General features: G+C 46.6%; 1 protein-coding gene across 2 annotated transcripts in view; it reads right to left on the bottom strand.

The window, feature by feature from the left end:
* Window positions 1–14,391, bottom strand: part of BNIP3L (BCL2 interacting protein 3 like) — a 117,370-nt gene extending 102,979 nt beyond the window's left edge. The window contains exon 1 of one of the 2 annotated variants that reach the window (XM_077469766.1): window positions 14,260–14,391. In XM_077469766.1, coding sequence (XP_077325892.1) covers window positions 14,260–14,299 — 40 coding nt within the window. In that variant the 5' untranslated portion in view covers window positions 14,300–14,391. The remainder of the gene's footprint in view (window positions 1–14,259) is intronic. The other variant, XM_077469767.1, reaches the window with a different exon arrangement.
* Between the last annotated feature and the right edge of the window lie 10,876 nt (window positions 14,392–25,267).

Here is a 25,267-nt window from a genome sequence, read left to right as displayed (position 1 = left end):
CAGCAGCTCCACATACCTTTCCTTTGCTCCCTCATGAAATATGAACAAAGCATATTAATACCTTTATGTGCAGTTGTCTCAATTCAGAGCACTAAGTGTAATTTCTGTCTGTGGCTTCTTTCTTCTGCCATTAGCATGAATCACTGCTGACAAGTTTTCCTGACACCTAGAAAAATGGACACAGGGGAGGGACCTCCAACTCAGCTCTGTCCCTGTATGCTGTGTGGAGGGGAGTGTCTCTTCCCTCCAATCATCTCTCAGAACTCTCCTCACTGAGCTCTGCAGAGTGTAACTTCAGCTCTGTCCCCTTTTTTCTGAACTCTGAAGACAAGCTTTTAATGTCAGCATTTTTAAAGGATATAGAGAAGAGAAGACTGCAGATAAAATAGGTACAACTTATGTAGGAGGATTTGTTTCATCTCTGTATCACCCGAGATAGTCCATTCACTGGGTATATGGAAGGGTTTACAACCACTTTAAAGCGGAGCTCCACCCTAAAAATTGAACTTTCGCTAATTGGATTCCTCTCCCCCCCCCCCCCTCCGGTGTCACAATTGGCACCTTTCGGGGGGGGGGGGGGGGGGGGAGGGGGGACAGGATATCTGTCTGACAGGTATCCTTTCTCACTTCCGGGAGTCCGACCGCAACGTCACCGTGGGGCTCCCTCCTCTTCCTCCCCTGGCCGCCGGGCTAATAGGAGAGAGGAGCGGGGCCTCGCACATGCGCAGTAGGGTTCCCGGCGTGAAGCCAAAAGGCTACACTGCCAGGTTCCCTTACACGCAATGGCGGTGGCAGCACCCGACAGCTGATAGAAACATCAGCTGCGGTGCTGACATCGAGGGACTGCAGGACAGGTAAGTGTCCATTTATTAAAAGCCAGCTGCAGTATGTGTAGCTGCTGGCTTTTAATTTTAAATTTTTTTTCCCCTGGAACACCACTTTAAGGCTCATTCAACATGCCGTGCATTCTGAAGACTGACTCGAAAGACTGCCCTTTAGAGGACATTTGCTAGATGGTGAAGAGGCATTATGTTGACTGCTCACGGCTTAAATTTAACCCTATAATTGCTGCACTACCGTGCAGAATTGTGTGCAATGCAGGGTGGTCACAGTGCGGAACCCACAGGCTTGCATTGGTTACATTTGGCAGGAAGACTTGCCAAATGTGGCTAGCACATATATACAGCCCTGAGTGGTTGCATGACCAGGTTCAAGCAGGTGATTGAGGGGTGGTAAAACCACAGCTCACCTGTCTGGTTTTACTGTCCCCTAGCCACACGTGAACAAATCTACTTTGTTCATCTGCCAGGAGTGAAGAAAATGTCTGGTATATATGGGTGAAGGATGCAGTGTGTCCCTTCCCCTACTTCAAACATGACAGCGCTGGTGCAGAATGCATGGCTGTTCAAGATTCCAGCTCTGTCACCACAAGGTAGAGAATGAGTCTTAAGGGAAAATCCTGCACTTATCCTATGACCTAGGAGGGGCAAACTGAATAAAAAATAGTGACTTTGACTTGCTATTAATCAAATAAATGCTGCAACCAAAAAGGTCCGGGCCCGATAATTTAAAAGTATGTGCACTAATCAATAATATTTGGAACAGTGCAAAAAAGTACGCATACTGTCCTCAAACCTAAATGAAGGTATAAATACTAGTGATAAAAATTCATATAAATTAAAAAAACATTTATACCTTCATTTAGGTTTGAGGACAGTATGTACTTTTTGCACTATTTCAAATATTAATTAGCGCACCTATTTTTAAATTAATACCCCAGAATGACAATGGTGAAAAAAGTTTGTATGAAATCCTTGCAAATTTAGGCTACTTGCATACAGGGGCAGGTGTCGGAGGCAAAGCGGCACTATTTTTAGCGCCGCTTTACCATCGTGTTAGCGGCGCCATTCGGCTGCTAGCGGGGTGGTTTTAACCCCCTCTAGCAGCCGAAAAAAGGGTTAAAACCACTCCCTGAAAAGCACTGTGCCAGGGCTACCCCATTGATGTATACACCGCTCCTACAGCGCTGCAAAGATGCTGCTTGCAGGCCTTTTTTTTTAATGTCCTGCAAGGACACCACTCCAGTGTGAAAGCACTCAGGCTTTCACACTGGAGAGACTCTTTACAGACGCTATGCAGGAGCTATTTTTAGCAATGTATCTGTAAAGCAACTCAGTGGGAAAGTAGCCGTATGAAGAAAAAAAAAAAAAAAAAAAACATTATATTATATTATATTATATATATATATATATATATATATAAAGAAGGAAAAAATAATAATCACACATACAAGTATTCACAGCCTTTGCCATGACACACAAAATTGAGCTCAGGTGCATCCTGTTTCCACTGATCATCCTTGAGATGTTTCTACAACTTGATTGGAGTCCACCTGTGGTAAATTCAGTTGATTGGACGTGATTTTGAAAGGCACACACCCGTCTATATAAGATCCCACAGTTAACAATGCATGTCAGAGCACAAACCAAGCCACAAAGTGCAAGGAATTGTCTGCAGACCACCAAGACAGATTTTTCTTGAGACACAGATCTGGGGAAGGGTACAGAAAAACATCTGCAGAATTGAAGGTCCCAATGAGCACAGTGGTTGCCATCATCCATAAATGGAAGGAGTTTGGATCCACTAGGACTCTTCCCAGTCAAAGTGAGCGGTCAGGGAGGTGACCAAGAATCCAGTGGTCACTCTGACAGAGTTCCATCATTCATCTGTGGAGAGAGGAGAACCTTCCAGAAAAACAACCATCTCTGCAGTACTTCACCAATCAGGCCTGTATGGTAGAGTGGCCAGATGGAAGTCATTCATCAGTAGAAGGCACATAACAGCCCGCCTGCAGTTTGCCAAGAGGCACCTGAAGGACTCTCAGGCCACGAGAAACAAAATTCTCTGGTCTTATGAAACAAAGGTTGGACTCTGGCCTGAACGGCAAGCGTATTGTGTGGTGGAAACCAGGCACTAGTCATTACCTGGCCAATACCAACCCTACAGTGAAGCATGGTGGTGACAACATTATGCTGTGGGGATGGTTTTCAGCAGTAGGAACTGGAAGACAAGTCAGGATTGAGGAAAAGATGAATGCAGTAATTTACAGAGACATCCTTGATGAAAACCTGCTCCAGAGCGCTCTGGACCTCAGACTGGGGCAAAGGTTCATCTTCCAACAGGACAACGATCCTAAGCACACAGCCAAGATAACAATAAGATGAATCTGTGAATGTCCACGAGTGGCCATGCCAGAGCCCAGACTTGGACCTGATTGAACATCTCTGGAGAGATTGTGGTAGGGTGTGGGTTGAGTAACCTCAAGAGATCTGGCACATCATCCTTGTATAGGTAGAGTAGATATAAGGAGATTGGAATTCAGGATTGTAACGGTTCCCAAGTACATTTAGAGATACAATTATACTTGAAAAAAAATACAAATTTTATTACATGGATAATATGACAAAACAATCATGGGTGCATAAAAAACAAAGAGTAAACGTATAATCATTAATACTGGTCAAAGTATCCATATGCAGGTGGTGGTTACTGGCTTCTTCAGGTGCTAATATGTGATCACTGGAGAGATCTGAAAATGGCTGTCCATGAACACCCCCCATCCAACCTGATGGAGTGCGAGAGGTCCTGCAAAGAAGAATGGGAGAAACTGCCCAAAAATAGGTGTGCCAAGCTTGTAGCATCAAACTGAAAAAGACTTGAAGCTGCAATTGATGCCAACGGTGCTTAAGCAAAGTATTGAGCAAAGGCTGTGAATACTTATGTACATGTGATTTGTTTCAAATTAATGTGCAAAGATTTCAAAACAAACTTCTTTCACGTTTTCATTAAGGGGTATTGTTTGTAGAATTTTGGAGGAAAATAATGAATTTAATCCATTTTGGAAGAGGCTGGAACATAACAAAAATGTGGAAAAGGTGAAGCGCTGTGAATACTTTCTGGATGCACTGTCAAATATTACATTTACCATGCCCTAGTGTGATTGCTTGATTTAAGTACCCTCTCTATACATCACTGCCCAAGGAAAGATACTCCAACTATATGCATTTACCTATGAAGATCCTGCACCCATCTCCCATGCCTGGTACCTGAACATTACATGGGTAATAAGAAACATCTTAACTGTCAGCCTGGTTTGAAATTTCATCTTGTGTCTATAGGGATTTAATATAAGTAAGCTTTGCATGTGACTTTATATAAAACAAATTATACGGAACTCCAGCAGGGGCCTAACTGCAGGTCACAGTGGAGACATCGTACCAGGATTTGTAAATTAAATTCAGTGTGAAAATTGTTAACTATAATTTACATAAAATTTTTCCCCCCCTTGATGGTAAACACTTCCCATCACTTGTCTCCATCCGCTCAGCAACAGCCATGAGCCCTAGGTCAGCCGTCAACCATTCCTTGACTTCCAGACAGAAGCTATTTCCACATAATCTGTCCTGCTTTTCCATGTAAATCTCTGTCCTGAAATACTCCCAGACTGCCATTCCTCTGCTGTGAATGGATGAGAGAAGGAGGGGGAGAGGGCAGCCTGCAGAGACCTCGGGGTGTGTACAGAGCTACATCCAGCTGATCCATCGTGCAGAGCAGCACGCACACCGCTAACCTGGTGACACCCACCCCACAACCTCTCCTAATCCGCTCATTAATGTACCAGACCCAGGAGCTCATTGTACAAGCCATGGGACCCGCTGGGATCTACAAAACGCTTTAATAATGAGACACGTTTACCAAGCAACCAGCAGCAGATACAAAGGAAAAACACAGACGTAAGCGAAAGCAGCTTAAAGTGCCACGAAAAAAAAAGGGGGTCAGTTTTACACAAAATGCCAGCCATTCATATTTAGAACCCAAACAAAGCCGACGTAAAAGGAGTTTTACATCAATACAGAGGCTACAAAGAGCCTCCTAGACCAGTAATGTCACTGCTTCCATCAGACATGAGTGATAGGTACACTTGCTACGTCATTGTTTCTGATGGTACAGAGTTGTCAGTTGACATTCCAGAAGGTCCTGATTATTAGATGGCATATTGTCTGACCTTTGACACTGCAATATCTGTGAGTGTTGCCATTGACCAGCTTTGTGCCATCTCTGCATTTATCTGTTTATATACCAATAAAAATATTATTAAAAATTGTATATGTATATATACACAATCACACACACCCCTTTATGTTTTTTCTACACTACCAGCAATCATGAAGGAAGTTATGTCACAGGAAGTGCAACACGTCACAAGATATCACAGCTCAAAAAAAAGTAAAGACACTCTGAAAATGCATCAGAAATGTAACACATCAACGTGGAATAACGCACTTCAACACGTCTCAGCGCAGATGCTGAAATGCTTGACTATAGTGTGAATTGGCTCAAGGCCTGGTTCACATTATGAATTGCACAGGAATAAATTTACATGTTATTCAGTGCAGTGCGATTCAAGTCCATTCCTTTTGAATGGGTTTAAATCGCACTGCATTACACCAAAAAGTAGAGAATGCACTACTTGTGAAAACACACTACAACCAGATCTCACGGTACTTTTGTACCAAGCGATCCAGGGCAGGCAAACGCACTGCATTTTAGGTGACCTTAACTTAACATTGACACCTGCTGCAGATTGCAACCTCATGCATTTTGAACGTAGTGCGGGAAATGCACACAACACATTAGTTTTCCGCACTAGTTCGGGGGGTTATTCACACCATGTCCCTTTGAGGTGTAATTTCTAGCACACAACCACACATATGCTGCGATCATTGCAGAGAACTGTGTGACCTGTTCATATGTGGTGCTGTAAAACTACAGCTCGTTTTGCAGCGTGGCCCCGAACCTGCTCTTCTGCGGTCCCTCGGCAGCTGTCTCGGCTCTCTCCCACAAGGACTCCACAACTTCATGCGAGCTCCCTCGCATGATGTGGAGTGCTTGCGGGCGCGCTCCCGTGATACAGCTGGTGGCCGTAGCCACTCACTGTATCACTTGGCCCCGGCGCACCGTGTCATTGGATATGAATAACGGCCAGGGTGACCAGCAAAGAGGATGTTGGGGGCGAGCGCGGGACTTTCGAGGGGTCAGGTAAGTAAAAATGGGGGGGGCTGGGGGAGCCGGTATTGTCAATTAATGCATTAAGGTGAAACAACTTTTACCATTATAACTCCTTTAAGTTCATTTTTTTCCTCATTAGGCCCCTTTCACATGGGACGGGTCAGTAATGATCCGCCCCGTGATGATCCGCTTGCTCAGCGGGGATCGCTCCGTTGCCTCCGCTGAGCCGGTGGATAACAGGGCGGTCCCAGCACACTGTGCAGGGACCGACCCGGTCAGCTCTCCGCTCTCCTCTATGGGGGATCGGATGAACACAGACCGTCTGTCCGTGTTCATCCGATCCGCTCTGCAGACGGATAAAAAAAAAAAATATAGGATTTTCCTCCGTCTGCAGAATCGGACAATTGCGGAGGCGGATGATAGCGGGTGTCTGCAGATGTTCATCCGCAGAAACCCGCTATCCCATAGGAATGCATGCATGTCCGTATTTCATCCGCAAACGGATGGATGAAATACGGACATAATGTCCGCATGTGTGAAAGGGGCCTTAATGTACACATAGCACCCCATATTGACAGAAAAACACAGAATTGTTGACATTTTTTCAGATTTATTAAAAAAGAAAAACTGAAATATCACATGGGCCTAAGTATTCAGACCCTTTGCTGTGCCACTCATATTTAACTCAGGTGCTGTCCATTTCTTCTGATCATCCTTGAGATGGTTCTACACCTTCATTTGAGTCCAGCTGTGTTTGATTATACTGATTGGACTTGATTAGGAAAGCCACACACCTGTCTATATAAGACCTTACAGCTCACAGTGCATGTCAGAGCAAATGAGAATCATGAGGTCAAAGGAACTGCCTGAAGAGCTCAGAGACAGAATTGTGGCAAGGCACAGATCTGGCCAAGGTTACAGAAAAAATTCTGCTGTACTTAAAGGTTCCTAAGAGCACAGTGGCCTCCATAATCCTTAAATAGAAGACTTTTGGGACAACCAGAACCCTTCCTAGAGCTGGCTGTCTGGCCAAACTGAGCTATCGGGGGAGAAGAGCCTTGGTGAGAGAGGTAAAGAAGAACCCAAAGATCACTGTGGCGGAGTTCCAGAGATACAGTTAAGAGATGGGAGAAAATTGTAGAAAGTCAACCATCACTGCAGCCCTCCACCAGTCGGAGTTTTATGGCTCGACGGAAGCCTCTCCTCAGTGCAAGACACATGAAAGCCCACATGGAGTTTGCTAAATAACACCTGAAGGACTCCAAGATGGTGAAAAATAAGATTCTCTTGTCCGACGAGACCAAGATAGAACTTTTTGGCCTTAATTATAAGCGGTATGTGTGGAGAAAACCAGGCACTGCTCATCACCTGTCCAATACAGTCCCAACAGTGAAACATGGTGGTGGCAGCATCATGCTGTGGGGGTGTTTTTCAGCTGCAGGGACAGGACGACTGGTTGCAATCAAAAGATGAATGCGGCCAAGTACAGGGATATCCTGGACGAAAACCTTCTCCAGAGTGCTCAGGACCTCAGACTGAGCCAAGGTTTACCTTCCAACAAGACAATGACCCTAAGCACACAGCTAAAATAACGAAGCAGTGGCTTCACAACATGTCATTTCAGTTTTTCTTTTTTAATAAATCTGCAGAAATGTCAACAATTCTGTGTTTTTTCTGTCAATATGGGGTGCTGTGTGTACATTAATGAGGAAAAAAAATTCAAGTAAATGATTTTAGCAAATGGCTGCAATATAACAAAGAGTGAAAACTAAGGGGGTCTGAATACTTTCCGTCCCCACTGTAAATTTGCCTCAAGGTTCGTTCGTACTATGGAGTACAAGTAAACGCTGACCTCCACAAGGGCACACAGATAAAAACTGGTGCCCTTTGTACATTTAAATGCAGCCTTCGATGAGCTGCGGTGCGGTATGAAAATCTGCAACATCTGCATTTATCTGTCCTGCACTGAAGCTCAGCAGAAGGCTGCGTTTTTATATACACAGCAGCTCAGCTGAGGTGCATGAAAATGAAAGTGTTACTAAACCCACAACAGTAAAATCAGTCTGTGTATGCATAAAAAATGCTCGTTATACTCACTGTTGAACCTAAGGGGTTAAACCTCTGCATGGTGTAAAAAGGCTGCTTGATCTTGTATGTACAGATCTCCCCCTGCCTGCACTGTCCCCCTGGACAAGTCCTGATAAAACAGAGCCTTTGTAGTCAGGCTGCACATGCTCAGTTCGGTGTATATTGCTAGAGATGTTTGTTTTTTTCTTGGGGAGGGTGCATGTGATCAGCACAGGGCCAATCAGCACTGTCCAGACACAGGGTCAGGAGCCCTGCAGCCAGTGCATTATGAAATCTCCTCCTACAAGCTTCACCAGGAACTGATAGAAATCACAGGACTGCTTTTTATAGTTACTAAAATAATTGCATTTCCATGTTCTTTGTAATGTGGGAGACCAGATATAGTGAATGCAGGTTCTTAGTAACGCTTTAATGAAAATGTCATATTGTGATATTTCAATAAAGTTAAAACAAAAACAACAAAAAAAAAACACAGCACTTTAAGGCATCATGTACACTGCTGCTGAAAAACTGACATTTAGGAGTAGTTGGGCATTTTTTTCAGCTGCCCCTGAACACTCCTCTGTTATCTTATCAGTACATGTACACAGGGTTGTTTCTAGGCAGTTGAGTTTAGAGGCCTTTTTTGGAAGGCAAAAAAAAATAAAAAATGAGTTCAGACGCTGAGTCTAGAGGCATTTCTAGCGCCAAGCGCTACGCGGTAACTTTCATTTAGCCGTGCTTCGTTTACAGGCATTTTTTCATTTTTGGCTATTTAAAAAATATTTTTTTTCTTCAAATGCTTCCAAAATGCAAACGTGGCATGTAAACGCGGCAAAACAGATGTTTTAAACGTGGGTTACTATCTGTCAACTTAAATCGTTCAGGAGAGGTTGTAAAAACGTCCCGTGTACATTAAGCCTAAAAGCGCCAGGAACCACCAACCAAAGCTGACACTATCTATATGATAAACCACACGTCCCCTTCCCGACGAAGGGTCATGCTGCAAAATGTCCCAATCAGCTGCATCCATCACCCTCCATTGTGTGGATGGAGGAATATGTATATAGCCAGCTTCAGGGGGTCTGGGATTTCTTGTCAAATAAGAATACAGATAAGGGACTCAAAAATGCACTTAAACTGGAACTCCCCATCAGGGATGTAGGCAGCAATAAAAACCCAAAAAGGGATTTAACCCTTTACCACTTTGTACTAAACAAAGAATAAAGATTTGGCTTCTCATTAATTTATATGCCTCCAATAAACTGGCCCCCCGATAGGGATTTTCAGTCCACTCCTAATACACAAACCTCCCACCTCCCAACGCCTACACATGAGGCCATTCACCTTTCTTTATTACATGCTACAAGCCAAGCACCGCTCCTAGAAAGCATACATCCAAATATACACAGATAGCAGCACCTACAAAGCAAGCTGTATAAACACACAGGGATTACATAATTGGACACAATGAGCATTTATTTCCTGCTCACAACCACACACAGCAGATTTTTCAGGAAAGTGCTGATTGCGGCATTTCAAGGTAGGAAATCAATGGGCTTCTAGGGCCATTCACAGCAAAGAGCAGTGCATCGGGGACCTGGGGTTTACTATACCATGGTGCATTGGAAACTCTGTAAATTTCCACATTCAGGGCAACATTTTAGTGTCTGTGTAAAGGTTCCCCCCAAAACCACTGATACTTCCCTCTCTAGTGCTCCCCTATTTCTCCTTCTCCATCGCAGCCACCATCAACACACCCGGTGTCATCAGTTATCAGTCAATATTGGGAACCATACGAATCTCCCCCCTCCATACTGTAAGGCCCCATTCACACCTGAGCATAGCGTTTTCAGGCAGAAAATCGCACGATTTTGCTGCGTTTTACCACAATTTTGTGCAGGGAAAAAGGCCACCAATGTAAAAAGAGGAAAAACACCCAAATCTGCCTGATTCGAGTGACAAGAAAGGGTCCAGAACTTGTTTGAGCTTCAGGTGACTTGGAGTGGAGATGTGAACCATCTCCATTGAGAATAGATTTTTTTTCCCTCCAGCGTTTTGTAGCTTTAGGCTTCAAACTAAAAAACGCTCAGGTGTGAATGGGGCCCAACAGTGCTTGCATCATGGTAGGTCCCCTCATAACCAGAAGTACTGGCTGAATACGCTTTACACACATTCTGTCACTTTGCCCTGCATAGATATGATTTGCCTGTGGTCCCAATGTTACGATAACCGTTCACCGCTAAATGCAACCCTTACCTTCAGAAAAGTACTCGCTTTCCGTCGGACCTCGCCGCGGCAAGGTATGTCAGATATTCAGCCCGCCTCGTCCTTCCTTGCTGCCTGGACAGTCAGAAAGCTCAGCGCGCTTCGCGCACAGTAGGGAATCGACTGAAGCCACAATGCTTCACTGCTGGTTTCCCTTACAGGCTATGGCTGCAGCATCACCCAAGACCTGATGGAAACCATCGGCTGGGGTGCCAACATCGCCGGATTTCAGGACAGGCAAGTGTCCTAATATTAAAAGTCACCAGCTACAGTATGTGTAGCTGCTGACTGGGGGGGGGGGGGGGGAGAGCACCGCTTCAAGGCTTGGTTTTACACTGCTGCAACCCCAAAGTTGTGCGACTTTAATTTTTGTGACTTTGGCCAGTTATAACAATATAGATTGTGACACATTATTTAACTTGCAAAACTCTTATAAACCACAGCCAAAGTCACAAAGCAAAGAAACGACTTCCTTGTAACATTTGTGATTTTATAATTGCAGTCCATGGCATTCATATTGCAAGGAAGATGCAGAAAAGTAGTGCAGGAACTATTTTTTTTTTTTTGTTCCTGCAACTTGAGCCGCAGCAATTAGAGCTCGGTTACCTGCAGTTGTTTAGAACTCATTTTTATCTACCAAATATATAATCTTCATCCAAGGCATTCCGTTTACAAACAATGCTGGGCTTCATTATAAGAAAGCGCAACATTACCCACATGATTGTTGATAGAACAAATACTGGTGTTGGTATAATGACATTCCTGTTTTAACATTGCCATCTCTCCCAGGAGAGAAGAGAAAAGGTATGTCCATCCCTAGAAGTCATGTACAGTAGGTCGATTTTATAGCACAGCAGCTGTAAGAGCCTTCAGCAACGGAGGAAATAAAAGTTCACTTACTGGGTAGAGGCAGGATAGGCTTCTTGAAGGCTGGCCATACATTATACAAATTTTCTTCTAGATTTACCAAAACCATATAATATGAGGTCAAACCTTAACACTTTCAATTTAGATGCAAATCAGGCAGGTTTTTTTCACTACAAGTCAAAAGGTAAATCTAAAGTAAACTGAATAAGAAAATTGTGTAATGTATGGCCAGCTTAAACAGTTGGGTACTCAAGGATTGCCTAAAGGTGGATAGAGTGGGAGATAGTTGGACAGATTTGGGTAAGGAGTTCCATAGAATGGGAGAATTTCTGGGGAAGTCCTGGAGGCGAGCATGAGAGGAAGTGATGAGGGAACTAGAGAGCAGGAGGGCTTAGGAGGAACGGAGGGGATGGTTTGGTTGGTATTTGAGACCAGATTAGTGATGTAGCTCAGAGAAGAGCTGCGGATAGCTTTGCTTCCAGTATTTTGAATTAAATTTGTTGGGCGAGTGGCAACCAGTGGAGGGATTGGCAGAGAGGGGTAGCAGACACTGAGCAGTTGGTAAGGTGGATGAGCCTGACGTCAGTTGGGAATTCTCAGCCCCGCCCGCTGGCTGTAGCTAACAGATGAGAGGTGGGTGGGGCTGAGAATTCCCCACTGACGTCAGCAGAGATGTGGGCCCGGGCAGTCACATAAGCAGCATGTATGCACACTGAGAAATGCGGTACGAAGCTTCATATTTATAAAAAAAAAAAAAAAAAAAAAACGCATACGGCGGGGCACTTAATGCTTAATGGATTGTAAATCGGGATTCATTAAGACAAAGGTATTTTAAAAGCAGTAAATAGAGTAGAAATGTGTTTGTACTCGAATTACACCTGGTACACGCTCCGTGCCGACAGTTCCCCGGCTTCCCCATTTGGACATTCCACTGTGTTAACTCCTAGTGTGCTGGAAGGTGCAAACGAGGAAGCCAGGGAACTATCAGCAGAGACAGTACAAGGAACTTCGCAGGGCTGTTTGTCAGCAGTGTGTGTGTGAATGCCTGTACGGTGTAGTGCACCAGATTACTGGAGTGAGATTTTTAATTCAACGCGGAGTTCCAGTCAATTTATTGTAAATTAAAAGTCAGCAGCTACAAAAAGCGTATCTTCAGACTTTTACTAAAATGACACTCACCTGTCCCATGGTCCAGCGAAGTGGCCATCCAAACCCCCCCTTCTCTTCCCCACCTGTCCACGGCGCTGGCAATACTACTGTGGGCATCCGGCTGTGGCAGCTTGCAGCTTCCCAGCCGGGTATGCGTGTCTTACTGCGCTGTCCGGCCAATCTTCTGGGACCTGTGATGTGTCCCAGAAGATTGCAGGGAGGCGCCCAAGTGGAAGTGGGAACTGGATACCTGTCAAAACTAGGTAAACCACCCTCCCAAAAAAATAATATGCCAGTTGTGGCATGTAATGGGGTCAGAACTCCTTACAGCGGAAGTTTCACATTTGGGTGGAATTCCACTTTTATAAAATATGTTTATACAGAAAGCACAATGACATCCCCAACCCTGTACTCCAGGAGGAGACCCCCCCCCCCCATAACCCTGCCATGTACACAGCACAGGGGATCCTCTACCTCTGATGTTCCTCACCTGCAGGAATTCATGATGACCATCTTAACATCCTCCCTTTGATACTTCCATCATTCAGTCCCCCCCCCCCCCCATTTTTATCTTTGAACTCTTCCATACTTCTGATCCTATCCATTGACTCCTCCATCTCCATCCTTCAGTTCCCATCTCCAGACTCCCCTGGCCTTCCATTCTCTATCCATGGATTCCTCCATCCCCAGACTCTTTCATCCTTCCTTTCTTATTCATGGATTCTTCCATCCTTCAGTTTCTACCCCTCCCTCATATCCTGGACTCTTCCATGTTCTTGCCCCGCTATATACAGGGGGTGTCTTTTTTTTTTTATCTGCTTTAAAAAAAAAAAAAAAAAAAATATGAGGAGATCTTCTACATGTTTGATTTTTTTTTTTGGATGGAAAACATTGTCAGTAATCGTGATGCATCGCGGAATCGAATCGTTGACCAGACAATCAAATTGAATCGTGAGATCAGTGAAGATGCGCATCTCTACTCCCTACCCTATAATCCATAGCATGAAGTCTATGGGGGTCTCCCTACCCTATAATCCATAGCATGCAGTCTATGGGGGTCTCCCTACCCTATAATCCATAGCATGCAGTCTATGGGGGTCTCCCTACCCTATAATCCATAGCATGAAGTCTATGGGGGTCTCCCTACCCTATAATCCATAGCATGCAGTCTATGGGGGGTCTCCCTACCCTATAATCCATAGCATGAAGTCTATGGGGGTCTCCCTACCCTATAATCCATAGCATGCAGTCTTCCATGGGGACCTCCCTACCCTATAATCCATAGTATACAGTCTATGGGGACCTCTATGGTGGGTGTAATATATGAGGTACAGTCTATCAGGCTCCTCTATGGGGGGGGACATTTCCCTATCCTGTGATCTATGGATGGGGTTGGTAACCTGGGGCCCTCCAGCTGTTGCAGAACTACAAGTCCCATCATGCCTCTGGGAGTAATTCTAACTTCCAGCCTTGCAATACCTCATGTGAAATGTAGTTCCACAACAGCTGGAGGGCCGCAGATTGCCCACCCCTGCTCTAGACGGGTATCAGTCCCTCTATATGACAATAACAATACTGTGTGCCTCCTTCTAAAAACACAGCCAAACCCACAGCACCCTCCCCGCCAGCTGATTGGTTAGCACGTTACATTCTTTCTCCAATCCCCGCCCACACGTTTGTCACTCAACCCCCGATTGGCACAAAGCGATGTTTGTCTCAGACGCCCCGCCCCGTCTCGCTCCCGCACGGAGGCCAAACGGAAAAGAATTTCGCGCCTCCGCCTCACACAGCCGCCATTACCGGAGGCGGCGGAGCGGGCGGGTGGCGCGTCCAACTCACCGTGCAACGCGGGCTCTTCCCCGTTATTGTTGTCAGACATGACGGCGACAGCCTGTATCTTGCTGGGGAGACGGAGCCGCACTGCGTAGCCACACCCCGCCACACGTCACTCCGTATCATCACCTGAGGTGCGGGGGAGGGGCCAGCCGGTCATGTGATTCTTCCAAACAAACTTTTTAACTCCTGAGAAGCCCGAGGTGCTGGAAGGAGAAGGGAAATGCAGAGTGCCTGGCTGTCCGGCTGATGTGGAGGGAATGGCTGAGTTCCTTCTGACTATGCTAGTTGCCTGGCCCTTCCTAGCTTTATTATTCTCAGAGGTTCAGCTGAGGGCATTGTAGGTGTAGCCCTCTTCTGGGGGGTTGGGGATATTGCACTAAACCAGTAGGCAAATAAAAGAGCCAGAACCTTTACTATGTGCAAGAGTGGGATTGATAATAAAGTGGGCAGTAAGGATGAGCTCAGACGTGTTCACATACTGCATGTTCAGAGCCCGCCAGGAAGTTGGCACTGTGCTAATCACAGGCAGTGAGACATTGTCCTGATCCCTGCAGCCGCCCAGCGGGCAATGTCTCATGATTAGCGCAGTGCCGACTTCCTGGCGGGCTCTGCACGTGCTGTATGCGAACACGCCGGAGCTCATCCTTAGTGTCGGTTCACACAGGAGCGACTTGTCAGGTGACTTAGCCGCCTGACAAGTCGCGCTCCGTTCTGTACTATGGAACCGTTCTAATAGGAGCGACTCAAGTCGCTCCGACTTAGAAAAAGGTTCCTGTACTATTTTTTAGGGCGACTTCAGGTGACTTGCATTGACTTCTATACAGAAGTTGTTTTGCAAGTCGCTGCTGAAGTCGTGTGCAGGTCACGTCTGTGAGTCGTGTCACCCCTGTGTGAACCGGTACTTAGTGGGCAGTGCCTCCACCCAGGACAGGTGTGAGCAGAGGGGATTCCCATCCAAGGAAACCAACCAGTCATCCTATTAAAGTAATCAGGAACAGAGGAACTACTGCAACCAGCATATAACATGAACCATAGGTATATAGATGCACACCAGTATGGAAATAATACAAGCTTTATATCAGAAAAGATTAATAATCCATATCAGTCAATACATCCAAGGTAAAAACATCAGCAACGAGCTCGAGAGTCCTGGTGGAATTGTACACATATACTCAGGTGTATATGTATATGTATATATATATATATATATATATATATATATATATATATTAATATTAAAGTGGAGCTCCACCCAAAAGGGAAGTTTCACTTTAAAGTGGGGTGCCCCTAAAAAAAAAAATATTAAAAGTCAGCAGCTACAAATACTGCAGCTGCTGATTTTTAATAATCGGACACTTACCTGTCCTAGGGTCCAGCAATGCGGGGGAACGAAGCCCCCCCCTCGTTCCCCGCTCCGCTCGTGGTGCCGTCATTCGTACTGTGGGCACCCAGCTGTGGCTTCACAGCCAGGCACCCACTGCGCAAGCGCGAACGGCGCAGGGCGCCGTGATACGCCGCGCAGTCACCTGGGACACGTGACAGGTCCCAGATGACTGTGCCGTGCGAGGGGAAGTGACGTCACCAAGGAAGAAGGCAGACTACGAGGGACCCCCTAGCAACAGGTATTGGTGAGGTGAGTAACATTTTTTTTTTAAGAATTTAAAAAAAAAAATATTTTTTGGTGGCAACACCACTTTAAGGCCTCCTCTGTCCAGGATTCACCCGGACAGTCCGGGTTTTGAATCATGTGTATGAGTTTCAGTCTACCTGAAACCCAGACACATTATTCAGACAGGAATGTGGTTCAGAACAGATCTTGACAGGAGGGTGCGGGGGCACTATGTACGCCACATTACTATTCTCTTTGGAGTGCCCAAAGGTGTCCCAGGTCTGTTATAGTCCTATAGTGTATACTAAAAAACAAAAAATAAATAAATTACTGTACGCCGCTAAAGTGTTTGGGTTTGGCTTGAAGGAAAAGTGCCACCCCTAGCCTCCTCCTATTTGTGAAACAGAGCTTTAGGGGGGAGCAGGTACCTGATCTTGACACTTGACTCTTGACTCCCACTTCCGTTTTGGTCACTCTCCTTCCCAAAGTCTTCTGGGACGTATGACCGGTCTCAGAAGACTCCGGGACCAGTCACAGAGTGCAGCGTCGCATGCGCAGTGGGCACCCGGCTGTGAACCCGCAAGCTGTCACAGCCGGGTGCCCATAGTAGAGATGCCAGCCCCGCCGAGGGAGGACACAGTAAAAATGGCTGGGGTGAGCCCATAGCTGGATCATGGGACAGGTGAGCGTCTGTTTATTAAAAGTCAGCAGCTAAATCACTTTAATAGAGATACCTCCAGATGAATGTTGCAGTAAAATCTAGTTGTATCCTCCAACCATTGTCTGACCAGCCTGGAACGCAGCTTCTCACCCGCAGAAACAATGGCATGGCATTGGAACCCAGCCTATATCTATTTTGCATAACCCCCCAATAGCTTCTAATCCGTCCTGCAGCTAAACTTCTAACTACCAGAAGTGGCTAACCTGGCTCCAGCCTATGTTGGTTATTGAGCCCTGAGCTAAAACTAGCTATAGAATCCCAAACTAGAAAGGGCAGGGTTAACTAAAGTAATAAACACTGCATATAAACTCTACTGCAATAAACAGGTTCACCTACTAATATACTGGAAGGTGACCACTACATACATACAGTAGCACAGAGTTAACCATCTGTCACTGTGAATGTGGGATAATAACAATAGGACAGACATATCTGCCACTAGGAATTAGATCAGGTTATGTGGGGGATAAGCCGCCCTAGCGCTATAAGTTATGGGCATCTCCAGTTAAACAGCTAGAACACAGGAACAGTTATATAATATTCTCTAATAATGGCCTGGGTAAAATACAGTTCCTGTATGTGGTTTTTAACCCAGCCTCCTAGGGACAACAAGTGAAGAAAGCCTCTTCTAAAGATGATGGACAAGAAAGCTGCAATTAAACAATCAACCTTTGGAAACTTTTGTTTCATAAGCAGCTGCAGCCAAAATGGGGTAAAATGCACTATTCTGTTATAAAGAAGCTCATGTACTTTTTTTCAACTTCATGTGACAAGCAACATAATGGTGTACGCGTACCCACTGAGTATAATAGGATTCTTCCATTTGGAAATTGCGTGACAAAATGCCTGGTGTGAATATGCCCGGGTATAAACAAACATAGAAAGCCTGTTCCTCGTCTGAGCCGGGGGTGATGACACCACTCCTCCCTTGCGTGTTACGTTCCAGTGCGTGGGAGCTTCATCAGAGGGTCTTTGGTGTAGGATGGTCCAGTTGCAAGTGCAACATTTCATTTCTGCCTGATAACATGGGAACTTTCCATTGGTTGTAAGAAGAGTCCATCGGCGGGGTTCCAAAAAAAGGTCTTGGAAAAAGAATTTCAGTGGAGGTATCATAATGCCACAATGCAAAGGGAAACAACAATGGTTGGTGGGCATGTACTGCAGCAGCGAGTCATTAGTCTCCATAACAGGAAGATGTGCAACAAACAGGGCAGTGGATAAGGGGGTACCACCAGCCCCCTGTATGAGGTGCAGGGCAGCAGAGAGGCCCAGGCATCTGAATGAAGCGAATGTGGGCCGGGAGGGTGATCGGAATGGCATGGCACAGCACAGGGTGGGGTTACTGGAACCAATCCCGCTGTATGGCTATCTTTGCAATAGCTGGAAGCTTGCTTCTTCTCCTCTCCCTCCTGTAGAGAAAGCCATACAGGGGATCTGTTCCAGTAATTGCACCCCCACCTCACCGATCACCTTTCCTGTGTACTGCTCATTTCCCCCTGCTGCCCAGGCTTCTGTGTCTGCCCCGCAGTGCTGCCATCTTCCCTCCTCTCTTTCCCACTGACATGTAACATTTACCAGTGCCTTCCTTTCCTGAATGAACATAATGAGTGATTGGTACCAATCTCACTCATTCATAACTGAAGCATTGTAAACTGTGTTTATTTTGGGGTTTTGTCAGGTTGGTTGTATAGGACCCCTTTCCAACAGCAGCCCTGGCCACAAAGGGTCACATGAGAGAGTACTCGGTTAAGTAAAAGAGGGTATTAGAAGGGCTTTTTTTTAACATTTTGAATGGGTGGGAGTATTGATTTTACACAGAGATGGTCTTTAACCATTTCATCAAAGTCTATTGCTCTGCTGCATGATTTAGTGTTGCATAAATACAATAATAAAGTGTGGATTAGATGGGTGGAGGACAGTTCCTTGCTGTTAAGTTTGCAGAAAGTTTGTTTGCATCCTGGTTTCATAACTGCTTATAAAACCCCTCTGGCCTGAATTATGCAAAAGCCACGCTGTGCTGTGCTGCTGCAAATATATGAACTGGGTATTTCATTGTTTTATTTTAACAAGTCAACTAATACACAGTTGACTATAAATGTATAGATACTGTATATACTAGCAGACAGTATAGCAGGTCCCTATCCTCCCTGCGGTCTACAATGCAGTTAAAGCCCACCTCCAGGGAAAACAAAAATGCTCCCTTGCAGAGGGGCTGCCAGAGCAGTGCAAAAGTTAGATCAGGGATCCTCAAACTACGGCCCTCCAGCTGTTGCAAAACTACACATCCCATGAGGCATTGTGCAGCTCTGACATTCACAGACATGACTAGGCATGATGGGAATTGTAGTTCCTGAACAACTGGAGGGCCGTAGTTTGAAGACCCATGAGTTAGATGATCATTTAGGTCTATGGAACCATAAAAAGCATTTTTTCCTAGCCCAATCCTCTGCTTCTCCACTCCCTTACGCTCGGGTGGTGGACTGTCCCTCAGCATCTGCGTCTCTGTACCTGGAGACAAACTTGTCTATTTTGTTGTTAAACCTGGTGGCCCAGATCCAGCATCCCCACCTCTTAAGCACTTCAATACTGGGCACATACACCTTCCTGCCCAGATCAATTTTCAGCTTTCAGCGCTGTCGCACTTTGAATGACAATTGCACGTTCATGCTACACTGTACCTAAACTAAATAATTATCATTTTGTTCCCATAAACAGCTTTCTTTTGGTGGTATTTGATCATCTCTGGGATTTTTATTTTTTGCTAAACAAATAAAACAAAGACCGAAAATTTTGATAAAAATATGTTTTTTGTGTTTCAGTTACAAAACTTTGTAAATAAGTAAGTTTTCTCCTTCACTGATGGGGCTGCACTGATGGGCACTGATGAGGTGGCACCAATGAGGTGGCACTGATGAGGTGGCATTGATGGGCACTAATATGCAGCACTGATGGGGCACTGATAGGTGGCACTGGTATGCGGCACAGATGGGCACTGATAGGCGGCACTGATGGGTCCTGATAGGTGGTACGAACGGACATGGATGGGCACTGAGAGGTGGCACTGATGTACTGTAAAGTATGGTACTGATGGATGTCAATCAGTGCCAAACAATAAAGCCTGCCAATCAGTGATGCCCATTGTGGGCACTGATTGGCATCCCTGGTGGTCTAGGGTGGCATACCTAGTGGTGGGCATCTCTGGTGGTCTGGTTGCATCCCTGGTGGTCCAGTGTGAGCATCCTTGGGGGGGGGGGCTGCGCTGATAATCAATCAGCACAGACCCCCCTGTCAGAGGAGCAATCGGCTCTCCTCTACTCATGTCTGACAGATGCGAGTGAGGAAAAGCCGATCACCGGCTCTTCCTGTTTACATCGTGATCAGCCTGTCCAATCACGTGGTAAAGAGTCTCCGTCAGAGATTCTTTACCACTGTCCCTTTATGGAATGGAATACCTTTTTCTACTAGGCAATATGGTGGGGTGTCAGGACGGGAGTGCATAGACGGGGACGATGCTTCCCTGGGGGAGGCTGCACCTCTAACTGTCGCCCCTAGGAGTGCTGAAGTGCTGGTTTACCTGTTTCCTATGTATTACATTCACTTACTACTATCAATATGTCTACACCTACTATAATCTCCTGGAATGTGCGGGGTTTCAACTCTGCTATAAACAGATCCCTGGTACTTAATTACGTTAAAAAATGCTATCCCCAGATAGTTATACTTCAAGAGAGATCCCATGTTTTGGGTCTTAAGAGGGCATGGGTTGGCACGCACTATCATGCCATGCACTCCAGCTATTCCAGGGGGGGGGGGGGGGTCAGTATACTAGTGCATAGATCACTCCCCTTCCAGTTCCTTGATCTGAAGATAGACCCGGAGTGTCGATTTATAATAATACATGCTCTTGTATCTAACGCTCCTTCGGTGTTGGTGGGCCTTTATTTGCCCCCCCGACTGACATCTCTATGCTCACCACTGTTATGTATAAAGTGTTGACATATGGTATTGATGATGTATTGATTATGGGAGACTTTAACATGACTCCCTCTCCCGATTTGGACAGACTCTCAACTACCTCTCGGTGGTCCCCTGGTCTGGCTCAATGGATGGACGCATTCGATCTGGTGGATGTCTGGCATCACTACCATCCTACTGGTAGAGAGTTCTCTTGTCAGTCAGCATCCTTCCGGACTTCTCGCACATTGACTTGACCCTCGCTTCCCACTCCATGTTGCGCAGGATATCTGAGGCCAGTATGCTCCCGGGGGTCTCAGATTATGCTCCATGGCGGGTTAAGTTGGTGTCAGGGACGCTGGAGGAATAGATGTGGCGTCTGTCCAGATTCTGGATAGAGGACCCTGCCATACAGGAACATATCCAGGAGGGTGTGTGTCACTCCTGGCTTGCTAATGTAGACTCTGTTACCCCTATGACTACTTGGGATGCCTTCAAGGCCTGGTCCCGGGGTGTCTATATATCTTGCATAGCTGCAGCGCACAAAGCATCCGCGCAATCCCTGGACGAGTTGGAAAGGGAAACTGGCTAGAAAGAGGCTATATTGCAAACCCAAATCACACTGGGTACGGGGCCTGGCAGTTTGCATTACAACAGCTATACCTGTTAAGGGTAGATACGACCCATAAATTCCAGCTACACCTTGCTCAGAGAATATTTGAATATGGAAATAAGAATGGCAGATTGTTGGCTTGGCTAGTGAAGGGACAGTTTGCAGTGACCTCCATTAGTGGGGTTAGAGATCACACCGGAGCTATGCTGAGAACACCCACTGAGATTAACGGCCATTTCCTTCTTTACTACTGACAGCTATACTCTACTCGGGTATCCTATACCACCTCTGACCTGCATTTATACCTTGACAGGGTTAGATTCCCTCGGATTGATGCAAGACTTGTGCCAATCTGGAACAGGAGATAACACTAGAGGGGGTGCAGTTGGCCATGACGCAGCTTAAGCCAGGGAAAACCTCCAGTGTCGATGAACTACTTGTGGAGTTTTACACACAGCATTTTGAACTACTTGCCCCCAGACCTACTTCTTTGTTCAAACAATTTTTACTCTTATACCGCGTACACATGATCGGACTATCTGGCGGACTTAGCCCGGCGGACAAACCGCTGGACTTTGAAGCGAAGGTCCGCCGGCCTTTCCGAACAAGCGGACCTGCCCACACACGACCGTACTTTTCCGGCAGACTAGGTGCAGTGGACAAACCGCCGGACTATGGCGGGAGTCCACCGGACTTTTGAAATGAACGGACTTGCCCACACACGGAGGAAAGTCCATTCATTTTGAATGCGGCTCCAGGTAGACGGGACTAGCGAAGGAAGTCAATGTCGCCGCCTTTGGCGGCGAGATTGACACCTCGCTAGCCCCGTCACCTGGTATGGACTTAAAGGGGAAGCCCTATGCCGAAAAAACGGCGTGGGGGTCCCCCCCAAAGCCCATATCAGACCCTTACCTGAGCGAGCGCCCCCCCCTCCTGAGCCGTACCAGGCCGAGTGCCCTCAACATGGGGGGGTGCTTTGGGGAAGGGGGAGCCCTGTGGCCCCCCACCCCAAAGAACCTTGTCCCCATGTTGATGAGGACAAGGACCTCTTCCCAACAGCCCTGGCCGTTGGTTGTCGGGGTCTGCGGGCGGGGGGCTCATCAGAATCCGGGAGCTCCCTTTAATAAGGGGGCGGGGCCCCCAGATACCGGCCCCCCACCCTATGTGAATGAGTATTGGGGTACCATGTACCCCTACCCATTTACCTGGTGAAAAAATTGTAAATAAAACACAACACAAGGTTTTAAAATAATTTATTGCACAGCTCCGGGGGTCTTCTTCCGTCTTGGGGGGGTCTTCTCGCCGGACTCCTATCTTCTGCTAGCTCTTTTACTAGCGGAGGAGCCTGGCTTTCTTCTTCTTCGTCGCCGCAGCCACCCGGGGGTCTTCTTCCGAATTCCGGGGTCTTGTCCCCCTTTTGGAGTCTTCTTGCCGGGCCCTCCGCTTTCTTCTTCCAGCTCTTCTACTAGCGGTGGCTCGGACTTCTGTCGCTGCCGCTGCCGCCTCTTCTTACGATTACAGGGGTCTTGTCCCCCTCTTCGGGGGTCTTGTCCCCCTCTTCGGTTCTTCTTGCCGGGCCTCCGCTTTCTTCTCCCAGCTCTTTTACTAGAGGTGGTCAGGTCTTCTGTCGCTGCCAGCGCCGCCTTCTCTTCTCTTCTCTTCTTCTTCTTCTCTTCTTCCTTGAGATGTTGACTCGATGCTGTCTCTGGCCGCAATGACAGTGACTTATATAGGGACAATGAGCGGGGTCACAGGGTGATGTCCCCGACCCTTATGATGTCACAGATGGCTGTATTCAGTCCGGCGGACAATTTTGAGTCAAAACTTCTTTCTAAGTCCGCCGGACTTTTGGAAGGAAATAGTCCGCTGGAGCCCACACATGGGCGCATTGTCTGCGGACTCTGGTCCGCCGGATAGTCTGATCGTGTGTACGTGGCATTAGTGGAGTTGCTGGACTCTATGTCAGAGGTGGTGGTGGTGTTGGTGCCTATACCGGGTAGGAACCCTGAGGATTGTTCCCCATATAGACCAATAGCCCTCCTTAACGTAGATGCAAAAATATTGGTGAAGGTGTTGGCTAACCGGTTTTCCAGAGTCCTGGAAGATATAATTTATGTTGATCAAACTGGCTTCATGCCAGGCAAGGGTACCAACATCAGCCTCTGCCGCCTCTTTCTGAACCTCTCCATCCTTCATATCAACAGTGGGAGTAGACTCAGTTCAGCTTCAGCCCTCATTTTCTCGAATGGCTTAGGTTGTTGTTCAACTCCCCCAGAGCTAGAATCCGTACCAATGATAGGTTATCTGAACCTTTTCCGTTGCAGGGGGGTACCTGACAGGGATGTCCACTATCTCCCTCCCTGTTCGCCCTGGCTCTAGAGCCGTTGGCGATTCTTATTCGGGAGTCTGGCTGAGTCAAGGGACTGAGGGTGGGGCCACTGGAGGAGATCTCCCTATATGCTGATGATGCGCTTCTCTATCTGCAAGATGCAGATTGTTCTCTGAAGGCGGCCCCGAACCTGTTTAACTAATTTAGTCACTACGTATAAACTGGGACAAGTCCATTCTTTTTTCCCTTGACCCTCAAGCAAGAACTAATGCCCCAGATACTCAGTTGGTATGGGCTGAACAATTCAAATACTTGGGTATCCAGGTCAGGAGGGAACCAGCTAGATACTCCGAAGTTAATGTTTTCCCGATACTTGCCCAACCTCGGGAGAAGTGTGCAGCGTGGTCTTCGCTACCCTGAAACTTATGGGACGAATTAAACTGCTGAAGATGATCTTCCTCCCCAAGTTTCTTTATGTCTTCTGCAATTGCCCGACCCGGATACCCAACCAATTCTTTAGGGGGGTGGAGAGGTGTATGGTAAGCTTCATATGGGTGGGGGTCCTTCCTAGAATGGCTAGATCTACCTTGACTCTCCCAGTGCGTTACGGAAGTGACTGTAGTGCCTGGCACTACCAGACCTATGAGTGTATTTCTGGGCCGCTGTTCTAGTTACTGTCCATTGGTGGTTTTTACAGGCAAATTCTGAGGTATGTCTCAAGGCTGCTAGTCTGGGATCTCTTCGGGAACTAGGGAATCTAATTTACTGGGGACCCCAAGCCTATCCCGCTTTACCTTATCACCCTAGGAATACGCTTAGGGTTTGGACTGTTGCTAGGAAAAGATTTACCTGCCCAAACAAGTGGTCTCCCTTCACCCCTTTATGGGGAAACCCCAATCTCCCACATCTTCTCTCCATCCCTGACCCCCAGCTCTGGGCCAGATATGGGATTAAGATCCTGAGAGATATTCTGGCAGCTGACAGACTGCTCTCACTGACAGAACTTAGAACCAAATTCCATCTACCTGGCTGGATGACCTTCAGGTACTTCCAGCTGAGCCATGCTATGCAAGCCCAGTTTCCTACAACCCCAAGACTAGCTATGGACCCTATAGAAGAAATGCTGGCCCAAGAGCGTTTATCCAAACCTTTATCTACCCTATACATTGATTTACTGGGGGTTTACTCTCCCAAAATGGAACCTCTTTGGGAGAGATGGAAGGCTGACATACCGGGCCTGGACAGGGAAGACTGGGATGATTGCCGTGCCTTGCCTTCTAGGGATAGACTAATTCAAGTTAAATTTCTATATAGGGTATATTTCACACCCCAGAGGCTGCATAATATCTACCCTGAGAGATCAGAAGATTACACTCGCTGTGGGGAAAATGTTGGCACATACCTTTCAAATGTTCTGGAGTTGCCCTAGAGCGACCCAGTTCTGGATGGAGGTGGTTGAGCTCAAACCTCTGCCTCCAGTTGGCCCTTCCGACTACCCTTGAGCTGCTGCTCCTAGGTATTCACGACGATGACCAAAGGCCTAGATACACCAAACTGCTTATCTCCTTTCTGTTATACTATGCTAGAAGAGAGATCATACTAAGATTGAATTCCCAACCCCCTCCCTCCATAGTCTTTTGGGAAAAATCAATTAACTCTGCTCTTCCTATGTACAAACTGACATATGTGAATAGAAACTGCCCTAACAAATACAAGTTTGGCAACCCTGGACTGAATAGATGGGGGAGTTCCCCCGGAACATCACTTCTGGGTAGGATGGGAGCC

This window comes from Lithobates pipiens, unplaced genomic scaffold, assembly GCF_037356315.1.
Source record: "Lithobates pipiens isolate NorthernLeopardFrog02 unplaced genomic scaffold, aLitPip1_a1.2 Scaffold_8, whole genome shotgun sequence".
In the NCBI taxonomy this organism is placed as follows: Eukaryota; Metazoa; Chordata; class Amphibia; order Anura; family Ranidae; genus Lithobates; species Lithobates pipiens.
This window is presented reverse-complemented; position numbering and strand designations above follow the sequence as displayed.